Here is a 22,301-nt window from a genome sequence, read left to right as displayed (position 1 = left end):
ACTGCTCTATCATATCTAGACTGCATGCTTTTTATGGAAGAGGGACTGTGGAATTATTTACCTGACATGTCAGCTGTCCTGTCATCAGGTGATGCAATGAATAAGCCACACTGCCATCAATCCCTTCTTGTAAATTGAGGATTCAGAGGAAAGTATTATGGTTACCTTTAAAAAGCAACTAAAACACTAAAAATTGCACTGACATTTAACTCAGCTAGATACTATACTACAAAAAAGAAAATTATTCTAAGTGAAGCACTGTGATTCAGTCAGAAATATATGATCAGTGTGTAACACTATAAAGTTAGGTAGGGTACTAAATGCTTCCTCAAGCATTTCTCTCTAACCTGATTTTTGCCAGAAGACAAATTTTAGATGTGAGATAATCCTTTTTAAATTCAACGTATTATTAACATTTTTAAAAAAGTTTATGTAAGATCTCTAACAAACTTGTTTGATATTGATTCTCACTGTGTGAAGGTCCTGTGTAAGAAGGACTGCTCTGTGGAATAAGTACACAGACTTCTTCACACTCTGCAGTCCTACTCATAATTAAAATTATCACTAAAGCAAATTGGATACTTACTATAGTCATATAATAGCTTATACAGAAAATAGAGTTACTGCATTTTCTACTGAGATCTGTTTATATTAGTAGGCTGCAAATTGTTAGTTAAAATAAACTCAGTGCTCAGTAAACCAGCATCTTCATTGTCCTTTGAGTTACCAATCTCAAGTGCCTTACAAACACAAAAGTCACTCCAAATCATCACCATTACTTCAAGGCAGCAATTCTTTAAACAACATTTGAGTAAGCATTAATACGCAAACAAGAAATCCACCTCACTGCTGCACACAGTCAGCTGTCCTGTTACTGTCTGTTCTTTCCACAGGCAACACACATACCAAGGCAGGGAACAAAACATTACTTTCTCACTCCATTAGATATTCTTAATTATTTTTTAAATACATATAAATACTTTTGGTCTTCATAAGAGACAAAAAACTGATCTGGGAACTTCCCCAACCACACAACCCCTGCACAAGCTGCTAGGAGGTATGCTTTTACACAACACTGTACCTATGCACATCGTGATTCCCAATGTCAAAAGTCATCCACTTCCTCAGGAACTATAATCTGCATCTTTCATTCTAGTAGGACATTTACATATACAGTACTTCCAGCAGCCATTTTCCTACACTAATTGTTTTTCTAATAAAAATTTCCTTATTTCTCTCAAATGTGATCTTAATTCAGTGAGGCACTCCTGCTTAGAAAAGCAGTTTGGGTATGGGATTGTTTTGGTTCTGCTTACTTTGTGCCACTGATGCAAATATAGAGGTTTTGTATGTGAATTAGGACACAGAGACAAACTTCGGATGAAAAAGAAGTTGTGAGTTTAATGAACCAAGTTTTCCAAATACCCACTTAATTTAAAGCAGTTACTTGCATTCTCTGCACAACCTTGTGGCATGCAAATATCAAGTGTGCTTTGTGATTTTTTTCTTTTTAATGGCTTTAGAGAAGAAGCCTTTTCCTTTTAAGAGATTGTTAAAAGAGGTCATACATCCAGAACTGCGTTGCTCATTTAGAAGACCCAATCCCACAATCAATCAGATTTTACAGACTCTTGTGTCCGTTATCAAATCTTATTAGGGAAAACAGTGTTCCCAAGAAGAAATAAGGATCTGCCTGCAAAGACGTAACTGCAGGGCGAAGACCAGAGCTGTCATCTGGTGAGCACTGGCTTTCATTATAGTGCAAGAATGTTATCTCCTCTGGATAAACAAAAATGTTTCCTCTGGCTGGAATGACACCCTTTTGAAAATGTTACATTACCTCACCATAGATTTAATTGATGTTGCTAATCGGGAAGAAAACAAAAAAATATCTTAGAATTGATTATGAGACATGTCTAATTACAAAAGAGCGTAACATGGTACAATATCATAAATTAAAGGACAGAATTCTGCCTTAAAAGGTCCTCCATACAAGGGACACCAGAAGTTAAATTTGAACACCAGAGGAAACAATCCTTTTTGTTTTTTTTCTCAACTGACAAAGACATTTTCTCCACATTTCTAACTCTGTCAAATTAAGTATTTTTCATTTTTGTTTGGTATTTACAGATAGAAACTGACAAGCCAAGTAAGATTCATTGTTTTCTTTCCTGTACCTGACTGCCTTTCCCAGTAGGGTAAGGAATGAATATTTCAGTGCAAAATCAGGAAATGAGAGCAGAAAAATGAACAGGGACAGGCCGCTTTGCTGCTCTTCCGAACACTGAATAGAAATACTTTCAGCGTAACAAATGTTGGTTTAGGTTTAAAGCAATCTCCTAACAAAAGAGAACTCTCTTAGAAGAACTTGTTCCAATACCTTCTTCCCTGAAAGACAATCCAGGATTTTTGCTATGCTTGCATTTGTTTTATTTTTACAATGAAAAATTAGAAATGCTACAAAAATTGTGGTGCTCCACGTGAAATATCAGAATAGTTGAAATACAGTGTAAGCTGAATTCTTCTACTATCTCTAATACTGAGTGACACAACACTTCAGTGTCATATTATTTGAAACCCTTTTCTGTAACATATTTTCAGTGTTTATGACACCTGGATAAGTTACACAGCTGCTGGCATTAATTCAGCAGCAATTACTGCTTTTACAGTTACTGTCACCTTGACACTAGCAGGTGGTTTTGAGTTTAATTTCATTCAGTCCTGACTGGTGGCTGAGCCAAGTCAGTTATGAATTATCTGTTCTACAAGGTGAGGAGACAGTTAATAACATTCCTGGAAACAAGCACTGTAAAGAGTCACATCAGCATGGTAGCCAGTACCAACAGAAGGAGCCCAGTAGACTTCATTTAGGACCTTCACAACTGTAGTTGTATTTATTGTAAACCCAGATCCAGAAGTGCCAAGAGCATATTTTGAGCATTTCCCCCAGGAAACAGTCTGGGTTCAAGACCAACTTGCTAGCTCTGGGCCAGCCCTGGTCCTGCTGGACCTGAGCGGAGCACACATGAAATGCCACACCAATGCACGAGCCCACCTCCAGCCCAGGGCTGCGCCCAACCTCATGTTTTCCTACCAGGCTACAGAAGAGGACAGTGCACTAAAAACGAGTGGCTCCACTTGAGGCTGCACCTACAGTGGTCAAAGACAAGCCAGAGCTGATCAGCAGGACTGCACATGCTGACACCAGAGTCAGCATCATGCTCTCGAGTTTTGGGAAGGCTTTCCAGTTTGAAAGCATAGCGTCAGACCCAAAGCACCTTTGCCCATCTGTACCACTTTGCTCAGAGCTAATAAGCCTCCCCTCAGTCCCCAAGGCCAGAGGGTCACTGATGGCCGAGCAGAGCAGGCATGGCTCTCCTGGGGTTGCACTAACCTGGAGCTCAGAGGCTTGGCTGGATGCAAGAAGTTTCCCTACAGAGGCAAGGGGGTGCTTCTGCACTAGACACCCCAAAGCATCCCACACTGCCTGTGCTGCCCGAGCCAAACCCAGCAATGGGGCCATCCCAGGCACAGCCAGACCCAGACAGAGAAGAGCTGACTATGAGCTGGAAATCTACATTGGCACCAAGTCTGTAAAAGCACCATGAAGGAAACAAAGTGTGCTTTAGCTCCTTTACAAAGCATGGCTTGTCACACCTTCACATGAGAATATTGACCAGACAGAGCACCATTTAATTTTATTGAGAATTTAAGTCACTCCCTCCCTGGAGATCAGCAAATGCAACTGGTCAGGTTTCTATCCCATCGGGATGCCAGCAGAGGGAGCACAAGTGAAGCTGTTACTCAGCAGAGCGCAGGGGCATCTTGGGGTTAGATGTCAGAAATCCCAGGGAAAGGGCTAAATTTAAAACAACTTAGTTTGGTAAATAATCTCAGATGCTCCCCTCTCATTAAAATTCTCAAAGCAGCACTAGTTTTCATACAAATCTCTCCCCCACATATATAAACAATATCACAGCTGTATACAGCAGGAGGAATGTTTAATTTAAAAATATGCCAGTCTGCAGCCATTCCCACAGTCCTGCTCAGCAGCTACCGTCACACAGTGCTGGGCTGGAACGTGTTAAAAGGCTTTCAGTGAAAGTACAGTGAAAATACAGATCCTGTAGTAAAAGGGGACCTTTTATCCCAGTCTAAGGCTGAAACAGCCACAGGGTAGTATTTATAATGAGATCTTCAGTACAGGGATCCAAAGCTTGTATTTAACACATCTGTGAGAGCAGCAGGCATCAGAGTGCTCAAACCTTGCAAAAACTCTAGGCACCCAAGATGACGTGGCAATTCAGGAAGGTGCACATAAGTTCCCAGCTTCTGAAAACTGTGATTGTGGAAGTATGCAAATCTTACTGGAGACAGCTTGCAACAACTCTAAACCTGCAAACTGCTGGAGCAGTACATGTCTTTTTCACAACTTGAGGAAATAACAAACGTGGGTAAGCTTTTAAATTTGTACCGCCCTTTCCAGAATACTCCAGTATGCTGGTCACCAGCTTGTAGAAGCAAATCCACTTTAAAAAGATGTTTATTGCAAAAATTAGATTACATTTTTGGGAAAAGAAAAAAATCCCTTCTTCTATTCAATTAGCCTTTTTTGTTATGGTTTCACAGATGGCAAGAAAATTAATTTTCTTTTCTAGATGATTATTGTACCAAAGAAGACACACAGTACCATGAAGAGTTCCCCCCATAGAAAAGACTGTAGAGAACTTAATCAAATGGAAGTAACTGGATTAGTGAGAGATTTCCAGATTTAATCCAAATGTACATAGCAACAAGCACAAAACCCCTCAAGTTATCAGCAGTAGCTAACACATAATTACTTCAGTTGTTTTTTAACTAAAGAATTTCTAAGTAGATATATTGTGTTCAAAAACCTTATTTTGGGAAGGCCAGTAATAAATGATACAAACTAACATAAAGAAGGCAAGGCATAAAACAAAGAAATAGTAATGTACAGTAACTTATACACATCTGATTTGCACTTTAAAATTCGAAGGAATTGCTAAATAACTGCAGAATTAAAAAATCATAAAGGAAGAGTTTGTTCCAGTTATATTTAGTTATTTCCTTTTGTGCTATTCATGTGTATTTAAGATTGCTCACACAGACATAAACTCCAAGAACTATTTAACAGGAAGAACTTTGAGACCACAAGAGAAAAAGTAACTGCTAATATATCTACTAATGTCAAGAAAGCATTAATTTTTTTAAAGCTTATGTATACTTGTGCAATTAAAAGCTTAGCTACAACCCATTAGTACCTGGAAAGCTCATGAACTGACCATTTAATAATATCTCTGTTGTAATAATTCAAGAAAAAGTGGTGATTAATGTAGTAAACAAACTTTAATGATTGCCTGTAGTAAAAGGAATTTGTTAGCTATAAAAGCCTTTGAGAATTCTAGAAGAGGATATTAACCCACTGGATATGTATTAACACTATGGTATGTTCTGCTCTGAACAACATGCAGAACTGTAAGAGGCACCATACAACTGCAAAACTGAAAGATGAACAGACACTGTGACTAAAAAAACTCCTTCCCAAGATCCCTCCATCCCCAACAAACAAACCCCCCTCAAACTTGGGGAAGTCCAACATTCAAATGCTTGGATGATGTGGAGAGATACTGTCAGCCCTAGAAGCAACTTGCAGACTAACAACAGGCATAGATGTCAAAAACACAAAATACGTCACATATTTAGCACTCAGGTCTTCTGCAGTTAAGGAAGATGATACGTGTATTTGAAAATATATTGGATGTGAGTAAACATGAATGGAATTTAAAATATGGCATATACAATGGAAATTCATTATATTGTGAAGAGATACAGAAAACATCTGGATGTCATCTTAGAGGTTTGTGGTTTTCCTGATTAAGGAAACAGCTGCCTTAGTAAAATTACTCATATCCACCAGTAATGAAGAGTATCTTTTAGCACAATTCCTCTGTTAAGCCACAAGCATCTGCTTCCTAATTTTCTTTTTATTTAGACTTGTGTACCCAGCCCAAGTGCTGTAACAACAAATTTAAATAGTGGCTTCATTCTACATCTTGCAAGCTATCATATCTAAACAAAGAATAGCACTTTGCATATGAAACTCTCCTTTCAAGCAGGTGACTGTTGAGAGGTGATTTGCAACACCATCTGTGTGAAAGTAGGGGGTGGGGTGGAGGAGTCTAATAAACTTTGCATGGTGAATCAATAATTACATCCTTAATGTAGCATAAAGTGCTAACAGAAGATTCATTCCTGGCCTTGTAAATTCGACTGTATCTTTTAATTCTAATACCATTAAGTGATTAGAGTGATGCCTTCACTCTAAAGTACGCTCCTAGATCACAGTGGCAGGTACAGAAAAGGCTAAAATCACTCTGTGTATCTAAAGGATATTCTGTGTGCTTTTTAATGTTAACGGCAAATGGAGAGTTGTTTGTTTCAGCCAGTGCTACATGATATTTGTAAGTTTGTTCCAGCTGTTAATGGAAAGAGTTTTAAATGATGCTTATCAAATATACAAGTATAACAACGTGAACAGGATACCAAGTATACCTACTTTAATAGTTCTGCTCTTTTTTTCTTTTCTAACTTCATTTACTCACTTTAATATTTTACTCCAACATCAGAATAATTGCTTAATGAAACAACTCCCAAGACTTGGAATCAAAAGGGTCCTAGGACAAAAGGGTCCAAGGCACAGGATCTCCCATATTCTGCCATCTTTCTTGAACCGACCATTAGCAAATGGATACCTGCAGAGCAAACCTGGTCAGCTCTCCAGACTACTCTGTTTTTTTGCTCAGGGCCCCCTCTAAAGGGCAGTCTTCCTGAATCACCACACAGTCTCAATCTGACACCATCACAGGTATTTTAAGTCACGTATTTATATCACTCAGAGGCCAGTCCTCAAATGGTTAAAATTTATACTGAATGTCCTCAGACCAGGTAGCACAGCATAGCTCTTCTTCAGCCAGCTCAGGGTTTGTTCCTTCTGGAAAGAGTTACTCCTGTTGCTGTAGAGCAATTGTTGTGGGTCTGCAGTGGTAGTACCATGGCCCTAAGAAAGGAAAGTTTACCTTTTCCCTGTGGCTTTCAAGTAAAGTGCTCCAGATAGCCAAGGGGCTATGTTTTCATGAAGCTGTGAGTAAAAGTTCACAGAATCACAGAATGGTTGAAGTTAGGAGGAACCTCTGGAGGCTATCTGGTCCAACACCCCTGCTCAAGCAGGGCCACCTAAAGCCAGTTGCCCAGGACCATGTTCAGACAGCTTTTGAAGCTGTCTCCATCTCCATGGGTGGAGACTCCACAATTTCAACCTGTGCCAGTGCTCAGTCACTCTCACAGTAAAATCGTGTTTCCTGATGTTCAGAGAGAACTGCCCATGTTTCAGTTTCTGCTGAAATTATATATACATGCTATACATATATTGTGACACAGCATTAGGGCATGTACAGGGCAGTGTCACAGTATAGTCCTAAGTGACTTTTGTCCGAGCTATAACTTAGTAGACACTGGAACAAACTATTTATCAACAAGTCTCCTCTTGTAAGGTAGTAGTGGCTTGCTTTAGAAAGAAGTAAATAATAAACTAGTAAGAACGACTAATAACCAGCAAACTACATGCAATGCAGGTGACAAAAGGATTATGGTGAGGAACTGTCCTAGTTTTGGCTAGAATAAAGTTAATTTTCTTCTTAGTAGCTGGTATAGTGCTATGTTTTGGATTTAGGATGAGAATAATGTTGATAACACACTGATGTTTTAGTTGTTGCTAAGCAGTGTTTATACTAAGTCAAGGACTTTTCAGCTTCTCATACTGCCCCTGCCAGCGGAGGCTGGGAGTGCACAAGAAGCTGGGGGGAGACACAGCAAGGACAGCTGACCCAAATGAAACCAAAGCAATATTCCATACCATATGACATCATGCCCAGCATATAAACTGGGGGGGAGCTGGCTGGGGGACACTGCGGCTCAGGGACTGGCTGGGCATTGGCCAGCAGGTGGTGAGCAGTTGTATTGTGCATCACTTGTTTTGTATATTCTATTATTATCCCTTCCTTTCCTGTCTTATTAAACTGTTTTTATCTCAACCCACGAGGTTTTGGGCTTTTTTTTTTCCCCCCAATTCTATCCCCCATCCCACTGCAGGGCAGGGGTGGCGGGGTAGTGAGCAAGCTGCTGTGTGGTGCTTAATTGCTAGCTGGGGTTAAACCACAACAGGAACAAAACGGGATGAGAACACAAACTGACAAGTTTGAATACCGAAGTTTTAAAAACAAGTCATGATGTTGAGCACAGAATTACAGAGTTCCAGGCTCTACACAGTCTTCATTAAGCACAAAAAGCTTAAGGAGTCTCATTTGCATTAAAGTTTACTCCTTTACCAGAGATCCGCTGTTCCTCTTCATGCATGGGCAACTCCACTGGCCCTTAATTTGATGTGTTCACGGATACAAAAAGAATAAATTAAAAACTACTCTTTTAGAGTGTTTCTTCTACTCTTTAAGCATATATCAGATATAATGAGTATTTGCTGAAAATTAATGTTGTATATTAAGGCTGTCCCATGTTTAAAGAGTAAAGCACTCTTTTAACCTTTATACTAGGATTGAAGCTGACACAGGAATTTCCAGATTTTGTGATCTCAGACACTGGAAACATCATAAATATCTTAAAAAGCAGAATGATCACAAGTACAAAGACAGTGCCAACTGTCACTCTGTAAGATTTACAGCATGGATCACTTAGGAACAAGCCATTTGATCGTAAAACTCTCTCGTTGATCTTTCTCTGCCACCAACAGCTACAAACTACTTCTGTTTCACTGTTACATATACAGAAAAGTAACCAAGAGTTTTACCTGTTCCAGCCCTAACGTTTCAGTGGTTTCTCAGATTACAAGTAAATGTTGGTAACTGTCACAACCGCTAACATCATAGAAACTACTTCCTTCATTTGTTTTGGTAAATTCCATTAAAAACAATGGTATCAAAAAGGTGCCATTTGGGTAAATTCAGCTTGGATTTGCACCTGTGCAAACAGCTTAGCTTGACTCCATGACAGGTAAGTTTTGTAACACTAGCAGTTGCATTGATGATGCATTCTTAAATTGTTATTTTTCAGGGGAGAGGAATATGTTAAAATTCGCATACTCTGCAGATTCCTTCCTCCACAATACCTCTGACACACCATCTAGCTGGCTTTTTATGAAAATAATGTAACAAGAAAGAACTTCTTTTGTATAGCAGGAAAAGATGATGGTTTCTTAACTCAGTGCTTGCTTTCTTATTGTTCAGATTTCTCTGAAAGACAATAGTGACTGAATTGTCTGATGAATAATGGGCACATCCAAAACAAGCCTAAATAAAGTGCTTGTGTATTTTCCTTAAATTAAATATAAGAAATGTGAACTCTCTTGTAGTTCCTTTTATGTAAGCCAAACAGGAGTCTTCAAGAGAGAAGAACTATGATTTAAGAAGCTGCTCTTATGTTGTAAGTTAAATCATCAGGCAGACTAATTCAATTCCTTTCTGTTTACTGTAAGACTATTTCTCTTACTGGACAAGCCATAAAATATAAGGAGGCAAGCAGACATTTCCAACTCTTGAGTCAGAAACAAGTGCTCTGACTGAAGAGCAGTGCTGCCAGCAAGTCATAAATTTATGAGCAATTCAGCTGCTTCTCTATTCCCTGCAGCTAAAACTTTTTACAGTTAAACCTCAAAATCATTCCTATAATTAAACAGCCATAAGACGTTCTCTCCAAAGATTAACATTATTTTTGAATGCATTGTATATTTGGAGGAAATAACAGTTTGAAGTATTCATAAAGATTTCAAGTATGCATATTAGCACATATAGGTATCATTACACTGCTTTCTATACCCCCACATGAAGCAAGAGGAAAGAAAAAAAAAAGACATGACAGTCGTGTAAAGTCCCGCTGTTTTTACCAAAACTCATGACATGGCTTTAGTGTTTTATTTTACTCTTTGACTGAACACTTCACATAGCCATTCCTAGAGAGAATACTTTGCACATTTCACTAAATTATTTTTATATTTGATGGTATGTAAATTAAAACATTACAGTACCTTAACTGTAATTTCAAGTTGGAACTAGATATAAAAGAAGTCTTAAAAGTATGATTTAGAAAAGGGGCATCTTAGCACCAGCTACACTCATTACTTCTATCACCAACTGTCATAGTCCATCAAGAAAAAATTGGTTGAGCAAGTTCCCACTACCTCAGTAAGTCTTTACTTTTGGCCTTGGGTCAGTTAATAACCATATTAACTTAACACACAACCTTCAAGCAAATCCGAAAGGCTGATGGTATTTAACATTGGAGTAAGTCTGCCCAGATGTTCTGAGTACCATCCCCATAGTCTCCTGCAGCAGAGTGGCAATGTTTGCCCAGAGCATCTCAGCAGTTATCGATCTTGCCTAGAATCAGGAAGATTATTTGTTCTTCCCTTCTAGAATATAAATGGCAATAAAAGCAACTCTGGAGAGAAAAGACTGAGCACAGACTGAACGATATTTGTAAGAGACACCCTACAAGCAGCAAATGCTGATGAGAAGGTTTGAGTTATTCACTGGTTTTGCATGATAAAAGGAAAAAGATTGAAATTGTCTGTATACTATGAATAGTGTTTTTAAGAACAAGTTGGGGAAAATAGCATCCTTTAAGAAACAGCATTGTGAGCTGCTGACTTTGTTCTGCAGCTGTTGGTTTGAAGAAAACAAAAAGGAGTTTTCAAAGAAAAATGGAAGAGAATGAAGTTCACAGCATATCCTTTTCACATAATGAACCTGAGGATCTACTGGACTGTGAAATTATCTAGTCATGCTTGCAAAAATCAAGGACAACTTGCCCCCCAAGGGACAACATGACTTTAAAGCACTAACTGGACTGAACCAGCTTCCCAAAACAACTAGTGTGGTTATTTTGCCTAGCCTGCAAAAGCAGATGACTGCCTAAAGGCTGAAGAAAAGAAACCAACCAGACACATCTAGTTCTTCAGATTAACTAGCTACAGAGCCTTTTTGGTGGTTCAATGCATCTGAATCATAAGAAACAACTGAACTGGCCCTTGACGCAAGAAGGAAAATCACTTTCTGTTAATTAAAGGTTGACTCTACTCCACTAACACTGTTGCTGCAGTGATCTTCCTTGTTTGCTTTAGAGTTTTGTCAGTTTACATAAGGCTGGTTTTTCTGGCTGTTAAAATAAGCTTTTGAGCCTTCATGTAGCTGAATGATGAGAGACTCCTCATACTGTACTGTCTTAATTAGCTACTATTTGAAGGAGTTACCAAGGTCAGGTGGGTTAATGTAAACAATCAAAGGTGTTGAGTGAAGAATATCAGAGCTGAACACATCAAACAAAATTCAAGTTCTTCAGAATATTTTACTACCTCCTGACCTCTCTTATATCTTATGCTTTACTAGAAAATTAAACAGTAAGATAGCTGACCAGCTGACCTGTGGGAATAGGAAAGTATAATACTTGTTGACAAAAGACTTGCAATGTAAACAGTGAGCTAAGAAACTGAATCTGCTGTTTAAATACATCCTAAACTATTTTTCCCTGAGAAAAACAAGGCTCTAGATACTACTCCTCTTTTTCACCTTTCAAATCTTCATGTAAGTGATTTTGTTCATCCTCTTCTCAGTCTTTGGCTTAAGAAAAGTTTGCAGTTTGCCTGTTTCTGTGCACTTAGCCCTATGCAAAATGAGCTCTTATATTCATTCATTTGAGGAAAACAAAGATTTGTCTTTCAAATGTTTCATGACAGCTCTGTTTAGGGGCAATCACCTGCCAGAAACCCAAATTCCCCTTGGCATCTGTTGTGCTGGAAGTGGCACAGGATTTTTCATGTGAACATCTTTTCCAAATTCCTTCTCAATCATTTGCACATAGGGTGCAAATACAGTCTGCGTATGGCAGAGGCAAGCTTTTGGCACTGGAGAGACAGGAACTGCACTACAACATTTATCAACGTTATTCAACTGTTGCATTTTTACAAACAAATGGCAAACAAATAGCATGTGGATTCCTGCAGTTTCCAAAAGACCTGGGAAACAGCTCCCTCCTTATCTTTCCTTTCAAATCTTTCAGATCTCTGTTGTTTAAAAATCATAAACAATAGATCCTGTCCCAAAAAATACACAGGCCAGTTAACACTCTCCATAAACTGATCCCAAGAGTTCATGCTAACTCAAAGCCAGTGAACCTTGTTTGTATCTGTTTCAGGTTTGATCTGCTGAACAAGGTCCAAAGAAGACTAAAACAATATCTGTTTTTTTCTGAAGCAAAGATGCCATTATCTGTACCTATTGCTGGAGGCATGAAAGGCATGTAAGAACAGCAATGATGTCTGCTTCTGATTTCAGGCATTCAATTTTCTCAACGATTTTCAGTTAGCTTGAAGCAGCAGGACTTGTATGTGGCACAAAGTGGTGTTTTGTAATGAATCTCTAATCTGATCTTTCAAACAGCAAATTGGATGAGGAACTTTCCCAATTTCATAATAAATTTCTATTCACTTGATTTAAGTATTTAAAATACTTAGAATTAATTAATGTGTACATATTCTTTAATAGAAGTAATTTAAATTTTTTCAAAAAGATACAAAAGTAGAAGGATTCTTTGCTAATGTCGGATTTGGGAATCTGACAGAATGCCTTAGTAGTTGCCAATAGAATGGAAAACACGGGAATATTCTGCTGGATGGTTTATGCATTTATCTTCTCTAAACCAATAAGGAGAGGACGCTATCATCTACTTAACTCTCAACTTAATGAAAAATATCCTCTGGATCAGACTCAGTCTATAGAGACAAAGCACAAAATGGAGTCTTATTTAAACCAGCTACACACTGTGAGAGATTTAGATGAAGAAATGAAGAGTTACTCCATGCCCAGAGTAAAATGCAGGTATAAACTATTTTCATTTATACTTAAAAAAAAAATCAGTACAATGATTCAATAACATTTATTACTTATTACCTAATTGAACTTCTATAATACATCCACAGAGAGAATATTTTATATAGCCTAGAATTAAAGGAGGGTAAATTAATGCTGACCTATTCCCACTGTCAGCACCAACTGAGATATTTTTATGTTGTTTTCATTTGCAGAAATAAGTCAAATTGTCAGCTGTAAGATTATACATAAGGATTATTCTTTAGATATGGATAGTGTATTTGCAACAATCCCAACACTGCTTGCAAATAGCTCCACAGAACCCTGTATTTAACCATATGTTGTACATTTACTATTAAACTTGCAGAACAGGACAATCCCACCCAACCCTTCAGGCAATATGTTTCTTCTCTCCTTTTACTCTTCTTTATTATTGCACTTGCATTTGGTGCTGCAAAATGACAGAACTGAATACTGAGATAAATGAAAGAGAGAAATGTCTTGGAAACTGAACTTCTTTGCAGAAGCATGGTGACTCTGGACAGACTGTTAATAGCATATCATTTCTTCTGTATAGTATATTAACCCATATGCAAAGAATTCTTCTTTTGGGTCTATCTAGAGCTGCTGCTCAAAAGGAAAGCACCCACACTAGTATTTCTGGTAGACATGCCCTCTCCAACTGTTCTGTAGAACCACAATCAAGTGAAACTGCAGGAGCTGGTTGAGAGCCAAATCCTCAGAACAAACAAACCAGCTCTCTCTCAGCTGCTTGAATTCTACTTAATAATATAGCTCGTGAGCTCATGTCAAAGCTGTTACAATCACAATCAGATATTACTTAGCTCTCATTATCATCCATTCTCCGAACAGTTTACCAGCTTTAGCATCAGACTATCGTAGTCCGGAGGTGAGCAGGGATTTTTTTTAAATTAATGTAATTACCAATAAAGCTCTTTGGTTTAATTATTTCTAAAGTCAACACCTGAATGCAAAAACATGTCAAATAAGTTTGCCATGGGACAAACCAAACTTCTTCTTGTTTTAAAAAAACTCCCCAAACTCCTTTCAGTTGTGCAAAAGGGAAACCACTAAAAGCGAAGAATGTGGTTATGTACAGTTCAGAGTTCTAAACTCATGCTTCTCAGACAAAAATCAGGACTCTGGCTCCTGGTTTCATAGTAGGCTTAGTTATGGCAGCTGCAGCAGGCTATCACTGCAGCTCCTCTGTACCCCTGCTGTGGGATATTCATGCTGATGACAGACATCTGAAAGAGGAACATACCCGCTGCTGAACTCCAGCAGACAGCAATTCACTGAATTAATGTAAATTGCCACTATTTTCACTTTACATTACTAGGGTAGCCTGAACGTCTTTATTATGAGGCACAAAAACTGTTGGTGATAGCAGTTGATTGCGGGCCTGGTGTACAGGTGGCAGAGGCTTCACAAGGCTTCAGGTACTTAGAGCTCAGTAAGAGTTCCCAGCTGTGGTACCAGTAACTTCAAAGCAGAGAGGGAAGAGAAGGAAAACCGAGAAGCAAAATATGAATTAAGTACAAGACTGGAAATCACCATCTCTGCTACCATTCTTTGAAGTTTCCTCAAAATTATGTGTGGGGCCAGCTTGAAAGGCAGAGTTGCACAAAGCAGCTAAGCAAGTAGCACTGGGAGAAAGGGGACAGAAGTATATTAGGAACAAGGAAGCTTTTGGAACCTATTTAACAGAGATGGGTTTCATCAACAGAGACAGTATAACTGCACTGCAGGAACTTAAGAGACAGAAATAGAAGACTGAAGGGTAGCCTGCTTGCAACAGCAGAAGAACAGTCTACATCAAAGAAAATCTTAGGAGTCAAGGTTATCTCCAGAATGTGAATCCAAGGGGATTCTGTAGTACATTTTGATGCAGCTTGCACAGAAAGAGAACAGTGTTAGATCTATTAAAGTTGGTGAAGAGACTGAAATACTAATGGAGATTACAGATTGTGATTGTGGGAAACAGAGGAGATTTTAAATCCTTCTCTGTCCCTGAGTAGGCTGTTAAGTGCTACCTCAGAGAGGATATAAACCATGCTTTTATACACTGTAATGACAGCTTCTTGCACAAACTCAGAGTCTGTAAGATAAAATGTAGCTCCTGACTTAGTTTGACATATTACTGTCTAACAGGGGCCACATGCTTCAATTCAACATGCTGTTATAAACAAAAAGGTTCTTTGGTACTTTGGTAATGTTTAAGTGTGGAAAGATTATCAAGAAGACCAGCTGAAATGAACACAGAAAGGAACAGCCAAATGGGTAAAATGCTTGGAGATGACTCGGAGGATAAACTATGAGGTTCAAAGTCACAAGATTCTCAAATCAAAAGGCTCAGATGACTTCCATCTTCTGTTGGTGTGATTGTAAAGAAGGTAATTAAAAACAAAAATATATTAAGTCAAATTAAGGAATACAGAAACTGATAATGTCTGACAAGTTAAATGAAAAATTATTAATTCAGGCTAAAAGTAATTTTTGAAGAACAAGTTTTTAAAGTTAAAAAAAACCAAAAAACACCAAAAAAAGACAAACATGAGGCCTGTTAAGAGAGGTAGGAGGAACAATTAAGAGATGTGTATGTAAAAGAGCACAGTGTATGAAACTAAGCCGTTGCAGAAAAGCTAAATCTGCCCCAGTGTTCAGTCTTGAAGAGTCTAGGCAGGTTCCTATGCAAGGAGATTCTTAAAAGGACAAGCCTAATGCACTGTCCCCGTATGGAGGCTGGACTAGATGACCTCTTGATGTCCCTTCCAAGCTGAATGACTCCAGGACTCTATGAAATACTGAAGTTAAAAAAAATCATCAATTGATAAACATTAGACAAATCATCAAGATCATTTCAGAGCTCTAAAGGAACTAAAACATGACACCACTGAAGTACTGATGTATCACTTAAAGTAGCAGCAGATGGATGGTAGGTGGCAAACAGGACCCAAATCTGAAAACAGGGCTGCAGAAAACTACAGGCAATTGCAGTCTTCCAGTTTCTACCAAACTGGGAATTCTACTGCTAGTCTGTGAAGATGATTAAGGAGGAGTTAAGTGGCATTCACACAGAAGTGATCAAGCTGATACAGTATGCCTGGAGTTTCAAACAGCATTAGAAATCAAGCTTCAAGTCATAAAAGGAAAAGTCCTCTTGTTAATTAATGTCAAGTTAAGTGAAAGGAAGCAGGAGATAAAACATGGGGTCAATTCTCACACTGGTGAGATAAGATCCCCAAGGCATCTATACTGGAACATTCCTGATTTGCAGAAATAGGCCAATACCTTTGTGTAGGTGACAAACTTCACCCTCCTACTATTCAAGATTGCTAAATGATGAGTATTTTTTTTGTATTTATGGAATTCAAATATTCTCTATGGAGGGAGACCTCTACAAGAGAGGGAGAGCCAGATAAAAATAGCTACAGCTAAATTCTGGAGAATGTCTTAGCAAGATATGAAGTCAGAATGTTTTGTGGTCAGCCTGGCAAAGGCAGCTCTAGATCAATAGCATCAGCATCATTATTTCATGTCTGCTCCTCATTAATAAGACAGCACTACCATCACTGATGGATGGTTGTTTTAAGTGGGCAATGATTAGGTCTGAAGTCAGACAGGAGGCCAAGATCATCAAGTGAAGTTGAATAGTGGCACTGTAACTCCTATTCTAAATGCAGATATAAACTAATTAGGTGATATGTCATCACTTTTCTTTTTTTCCTTCTTTTTTTTCTTTTTTACTTCTAATTAACAGTTGGTAGAGAGTAACAGATGAAACTAAAAGTCCAACATTTATCACCATGAAGAACAGTTTGTTGTGTTTTCTTTATTCCTTCATCCTGATCAGGATAAATTTGTGTTCCTTCAAACAGGATATACTGCCAGAATAAAAAAATTAAAATCTGTCACATTTCTGCTTCATGCCATGGAGAGAAATGGCAATATGAACATCATTATCAACTTTATTTTGTCTTCCTCCAGTGAAGACGATTATCTTTAGTCCTAGAAAAGAGAAGGTTATATTATGCAGGAAGAACAGCTGCTGAATCTAAAATATTTTAACTCTGGGGGAAAAAAAAAAACCTTACTCATCCCATTCAAAAAAAGGAAAAGCTTCAAAGGAATCTGGGAACTTACCATCTGGATCTGAAACTCACATGCTCCTTATTCACTTCAAGCATTTTGGATTTACTTTTTTGCTACTCATACAAACAGCGATTATTAAAAGCTTCTTCTATTTCTGCCTATGCAATGCATTCCCTGACTGAGGAACAAAACTTCAGGTAAAAGTGTCTGGTTATTACACAACTTTAGCAGTACCTATTGTAGTGGTTTAGCCCCTGCCGGGGTCTGAGACCACGCGGCCGCTGCCTCTCCCCCACAAAGGGAGTGAAATACAAAGCCCTGAGACTGAGATAAAGAAAGGTTTAATACAACAGAGCAACAGCAACACAACAAACAATAACAATAACAGTGATAACAATGAACAGAACAAAGTATATACCGATACAGCAAAGAGAGAACCGGCTGCACCAACCCACGTGATCACCGATTCTTCCCGTGCTGGCACCAGGATGTGACCTCAGCATGATATATGAATAACCCGGCTAGAGCTTCCCCCTCACTGCTGGGGAAACTTAACCCTATCCTGGCTAAACCAGGACACCTATAAGAACCAGATATCAGTAAACCAGAAGAGCTAGTCAGATCAATATTTAGGCTTGTATAATCTCTACAAGCAGTGCCATAGCAGTACCACGACTTTCAGCACCAGTCTCAGTTATTCCCAACATGAAGATTACAGTGCTCAGAAATAATGTTTGTCATCTCCATGAATTACAAGAAAGGTCTTAGCTGCTGTTAGAAGATACAGTGTTGTCCTCTTCCAAAAGTTAACAAATTATCTCCTTATATGATTACATTTGGAAGTGTGCTTTACACAAGAGAAAAAAAATTATCTGGGTCTGCAACACAGGGGATCTCGTTGCATGCAATACTCCTGACCAAGAATTTTACATCAGACTAGTAAGTACAGCAAAGCACTTGTAAAACAAATCTCTCTCTTACTAGACGTTTTATTTTCAAGTACAAAACCAAAAAGGGTTGCATACCAAGTTGCTTAGAAGAGGAATCACATGTCTACTAATGAATTCAGATTTAATTTAAACAAAAATATCAAGAAACTTTGCTAAAAAAATCTGTCCTGTTCCTATAGGTTAAGCTTACTATATTACAGGCTCTCCCAGATGCTTTTATACAAACAAACAAAAACCAATACTAGCAGTGCTTTAAAGGAGCCAGGTTCATTTTTAATAATCTCTTACAGCCACTGACTCATGGAAAAATACCAGGGAAGAATTCATATACAATATTATTACAAGGTACTTAAAAAAAAAAAAAAGAGTAGTCCTTAAAAAGTTACTCATCCTGAAATCAATTTTTCTGGTATTTGTAGCTGTTCTACAAGTGAAGTTTGACATTTGACTGTAATTCTTTCTAGCTTGGGTTTAAATAGTAATCATAAAATACAAAAAACAAAGTGACTTACAGTGTATGACACTCTTCTAGCACTTTTAGGTATTTCATATTAATTCTAGCAAGGCAGAAATTGTAGGAAGTTTAGAAGAATGCATCTCATAGCTCTATTAACAAGTGAGCACCACACGCAGTTATCAAGAGGCAAAGTATTCAATTTGTTCATTTTTAGAATTATTCACACTGGTGCCTTTATCTAAATGAACTATTATGTGAGCAGGATGTTTTAGGAACTACTCAGTATGATAGGATATTCTTTAATCATGATTAGTTAGACTTACAAATCATTATGGAACATACAATGTGTTGCAGCTTTGGATCATTACCCATGGAAATGTAATTCACAAGTACAAACAATAATTATTTCCATCACTCCTTTTACTGAAACGTAGCTTTCTTTAATTAGGTTACTGCTAAGTGAGCACAGCAAAGTTATGATTTTTAAATAGTTAATCTGATAAAGAATTAAATGAGCTTTTAACTAATAAAGCTTAATCTTTCAAACAGCCTGCATACAGGTTGTTCCACCTCCCTAGGAACGCCCACTAATATAATGGACTAATGGATGATTAAAGATGTATTTTCTATGGTGGCAGCCAGCCTCTGGGGCCCTCAGTCCTCTCCACACCTGTCAGCAGCACCAGTGAAGGACAGACCCATGCAACACAGCTCTGTTCTCAGAAGGGCTGCGTCCCACTCTTCCCACAGGCAGCAGCTGGCTATTGCTTCAGCTGGCTATTGCTTCAGCATCTTGGATTTAGGAGACAAATGGGGAAGTTTCCCCAAATCTGATAAAGGCAGAGTGTGCTGAGTTGCACTCTAAGCCACTAGGACAACTGTTAGTTTAAGAACATTGTTCTGTCTCAGACAGCAGATGTCTACCAAAGAGTATGAAAACCAGAGGCAAGCATGGACAGTGTCTTTCCCAGCCTGCGAGAGCTCAGGATCCTCCTTAATCGTACGTATCATCTTTGTGTTTAGAAACCCATTTTACTTTCATTAATTAGTCTGTCCATTTTTAGAATGGACATTAGCATCCAGTATCACCAATATTCCACTGCAAAGAGCTCCACTTAATTATCCATTGTGTGAAACACCTTCTTTTGTTTTAAATGTTTCCTCATTTCATTTGTACAAGAGTTTTTGAACACCAGTGTTGCTATCAATCTAGTCCAAGAGGTGGTGATAAAACTGCCTCTCTAAAGATGAAGGAATGGTTGAGAAGCAATGACTAGGTGTTATTTAGGAGAAACTATATGCACTGATTGAAAGTGAGACTGCGTATTAACAGACATGATATAAATCATCAACATATATATGAAATCAACAGCACCAATGACAAATGGTTCAGACGTTTCTTGGCAGACAACTGCCACTTGATGTAAAGGCTCACGTGCAGTCCTCTACCAGCTCATCGTCTGCCAAGAAGAGTCCTCTGCTTCTGTCAGAACTGGTTAATTAAAATGTAGCAACAGGTTACACTGGAAAAGTTCCCTCCTGTTTGCAAGAAGTAGATATGCAGTCAAAGATACAAGTGTTTAATAGCAGAAGGAAGAGCTTTCAATTCTAGACACCCTTAGATATGCTTATTTCTGGTTGCTAGTTATGGTAGGAGGACAAGTGATTTTCTTCAAAAGTCAGAGATGAAACATTAGGTAAAACAATATTTAGAAGATCAAGAAGCCAGACAAGCACCTCTCAAGTTTTTTCATTACTGTTAAGTGTGAACTTGAAATGGGTCTAAGTGCATTTTTTTTTCCAGAAAATTATGAGACAGTTAAAATACAAAAAAATGTATATTTTAAAGCATTAATGTCTTTTCAATACCACCTACAGTCAGGACAGGACCATGGGAAATAAACAGGTAAGTCTACTTAAGACGTAAATATGTCAGAGGAACATTGTCTCCCTGTAACTGCTTTGTCAGGTACATGACCCAACAGTACATGCTAATAGTACAGCTTTAACATTTTAACAAAAACCAACATGCACACCATAGAATTTAAGTCAATTTAAAGTGACAGGTTCAAAACAGAGCTTTACCCAGTATTTGGGAAATTTACATATGGAAGAAAATGATACATCTTTATGGTTTTGTGGAGTTTCTACCAGTAATTGCTTTGGATTTAAAGAATCCCAATGATAAATTCAACTTACAGTTAAACAGTATTAACATGTGTTAATCCTACAATAAAATACCACTATAATCCAGAGACAGGAACAAGAATTTAAACTTGTAAGAATAAAGACTTTTCAAGTGCCAAGCTAAAAATTTAAAATACCACAGTACCTGTGACTAGAATAGCCTTCTCCAAATATGTTACAGAAATAATTGCATTAGTCAAAGCTCTTAGATGAAATTGCTTCTCCATCCTCTCCAGAAACCATGACAGGCAATAGAAATTAATGGAACATTAATGCTTTAAAGACATTCACATGTATAGGTTTACCAGTTATCTTTGCATTCTTAACATGTCTTTTCCATGTGAGTTGAAGCTTCAGCTTCAGGAAGGCAAACAGAAGTATAGTTTATAGGAATTAAAGGATATGCTCAAAACCAATTTGTGAAGCAGGAATCTGATGCACCAAATCTACCACTACGATGGCATAGGAACTCCATAATAACACACTCCAGCACGAAGCCTGGTAAGAATGTACTGGTATGGTTTCAATTCAGGAAAAAAAAAAAAAATAAAAATCATTTAACACACAAAGGAATAGCTTTAAGACTTATACAAAGCAACAGTAATAGAAGCAAGAAAACCCATTGGACAGGTCTCTGCTGTACAAGCCATTTTCAAAGTTCTAAAGAAGTTTAATTTGGATAAATAAAATTATTAAACTAAAAGTTAACTACTTATCTAGATGATGATATTTCAGATAAACCATGTGGCAATGTCTTACCTCTTCTCCTGAAAGATAGTAAGCTGAAAGTAGTCCACCAACAAAACGAATGTTCACTTCAAATACTGAAATTTCAGCATTCTGTTGAAAGAAACAAACATAGTTTTACTCCCTGATACTTTTCTGTACAGTTGTTTGTTTGCTTTTGTCTTTTTTTATATATATGCAGGTATTAAGCTGCAACAGCTGTAAATGGCAAAACACAGAAGATCTACGGAAAGCCAACAGAAGTGAACTTAAGAGCATTTTAAAAGTATTTCCTTCTCTTCCTCACTTCAACAAAATATCCTCTCCATTATCCTCATCCTGTTTAACTTTTTCTCTCTTCCACTTGGACATAAGGTATCCTCTAAATCCACATATCTAAGTACTTCCTTGCAGATGATTCAGCACTCACACACAAAAAGTGCTCTCAGATCACATGCCCCACACTACCTCACTTCACACCTTCTCAGACACCATATGAGAAGTTCTTGATCTGAATGTTCTATCAACAGTTTTCCTACTTCAGTCTAAATGCAGGTTATTGCAAAATGGGAACTAATATTAGGGTCAATCACATGTTCATGATAAAATTGTAATCATGACATGTATTCAACTAGGAAGCAGATGATCTTTCACTATTACAGTGACTGCACCTTTCCTAAGCTGGCCTGGTCTTTACCAGTGAGGGACTAGGTTTGTTGTACTGAGCAGTATAGATCCAGCCATGACGTATCTCAAAACTCAAAGCACATTACAAAACACATTCTTCTCTGCCTTTTTAAATTCAAGCCTACATGAAGAATCTGAGTTGCATGATCACTAAATTCTCTTGTTCTTTACCAAGTCAATTCCAGTTCTACCCCAACACACAACATTCAATCCACTCAAGAGGCATTC

The 22,301-nt window shown here is 37.9% G+C and overlaps 1 protein-coding gene across 1 annotated transcript in view; it reads right to left on the bottom strand.

Moving 5' to 3' along the window:
• Positions 1–22,301, bottom strand: part of MAN1A1 (mannosidase alpha class 1A member 1) — a 152,165-nt gene that overhangs the window by 69,469 nt on the left and 60,395 nt on the right. Inside the window, exon 4 of the mRNA XM_074819238.1 lies at positions 21,420–21,500. Coding sequence (XP_074675339.1) covers positions 21,420–21,500 — 81 coding nt within the window. The remainder of the gene's footprint in view (positions 1–21,419; positions 21,501–22,301) is intronic.

The sequence above is a fragment of the Strix aluco genome, chromosome 3 (genome assembly GCF_031877795.1).
Source record: "Strix aluco isolate bStrAlu1 chromosome 3, bStrAlu1.hap1, whole genome shotgun sequence".
NCBI lineage: Eukaryota > Metazoa > Chordata > Aves > Strigiformes > Strigidae > Strix > Strix aluco.
The sequence above is the reverse complement of the archived record's forward strand: the minus strand, read 5'-3'. Positions and strand labels throughout refer to the sequence as shown.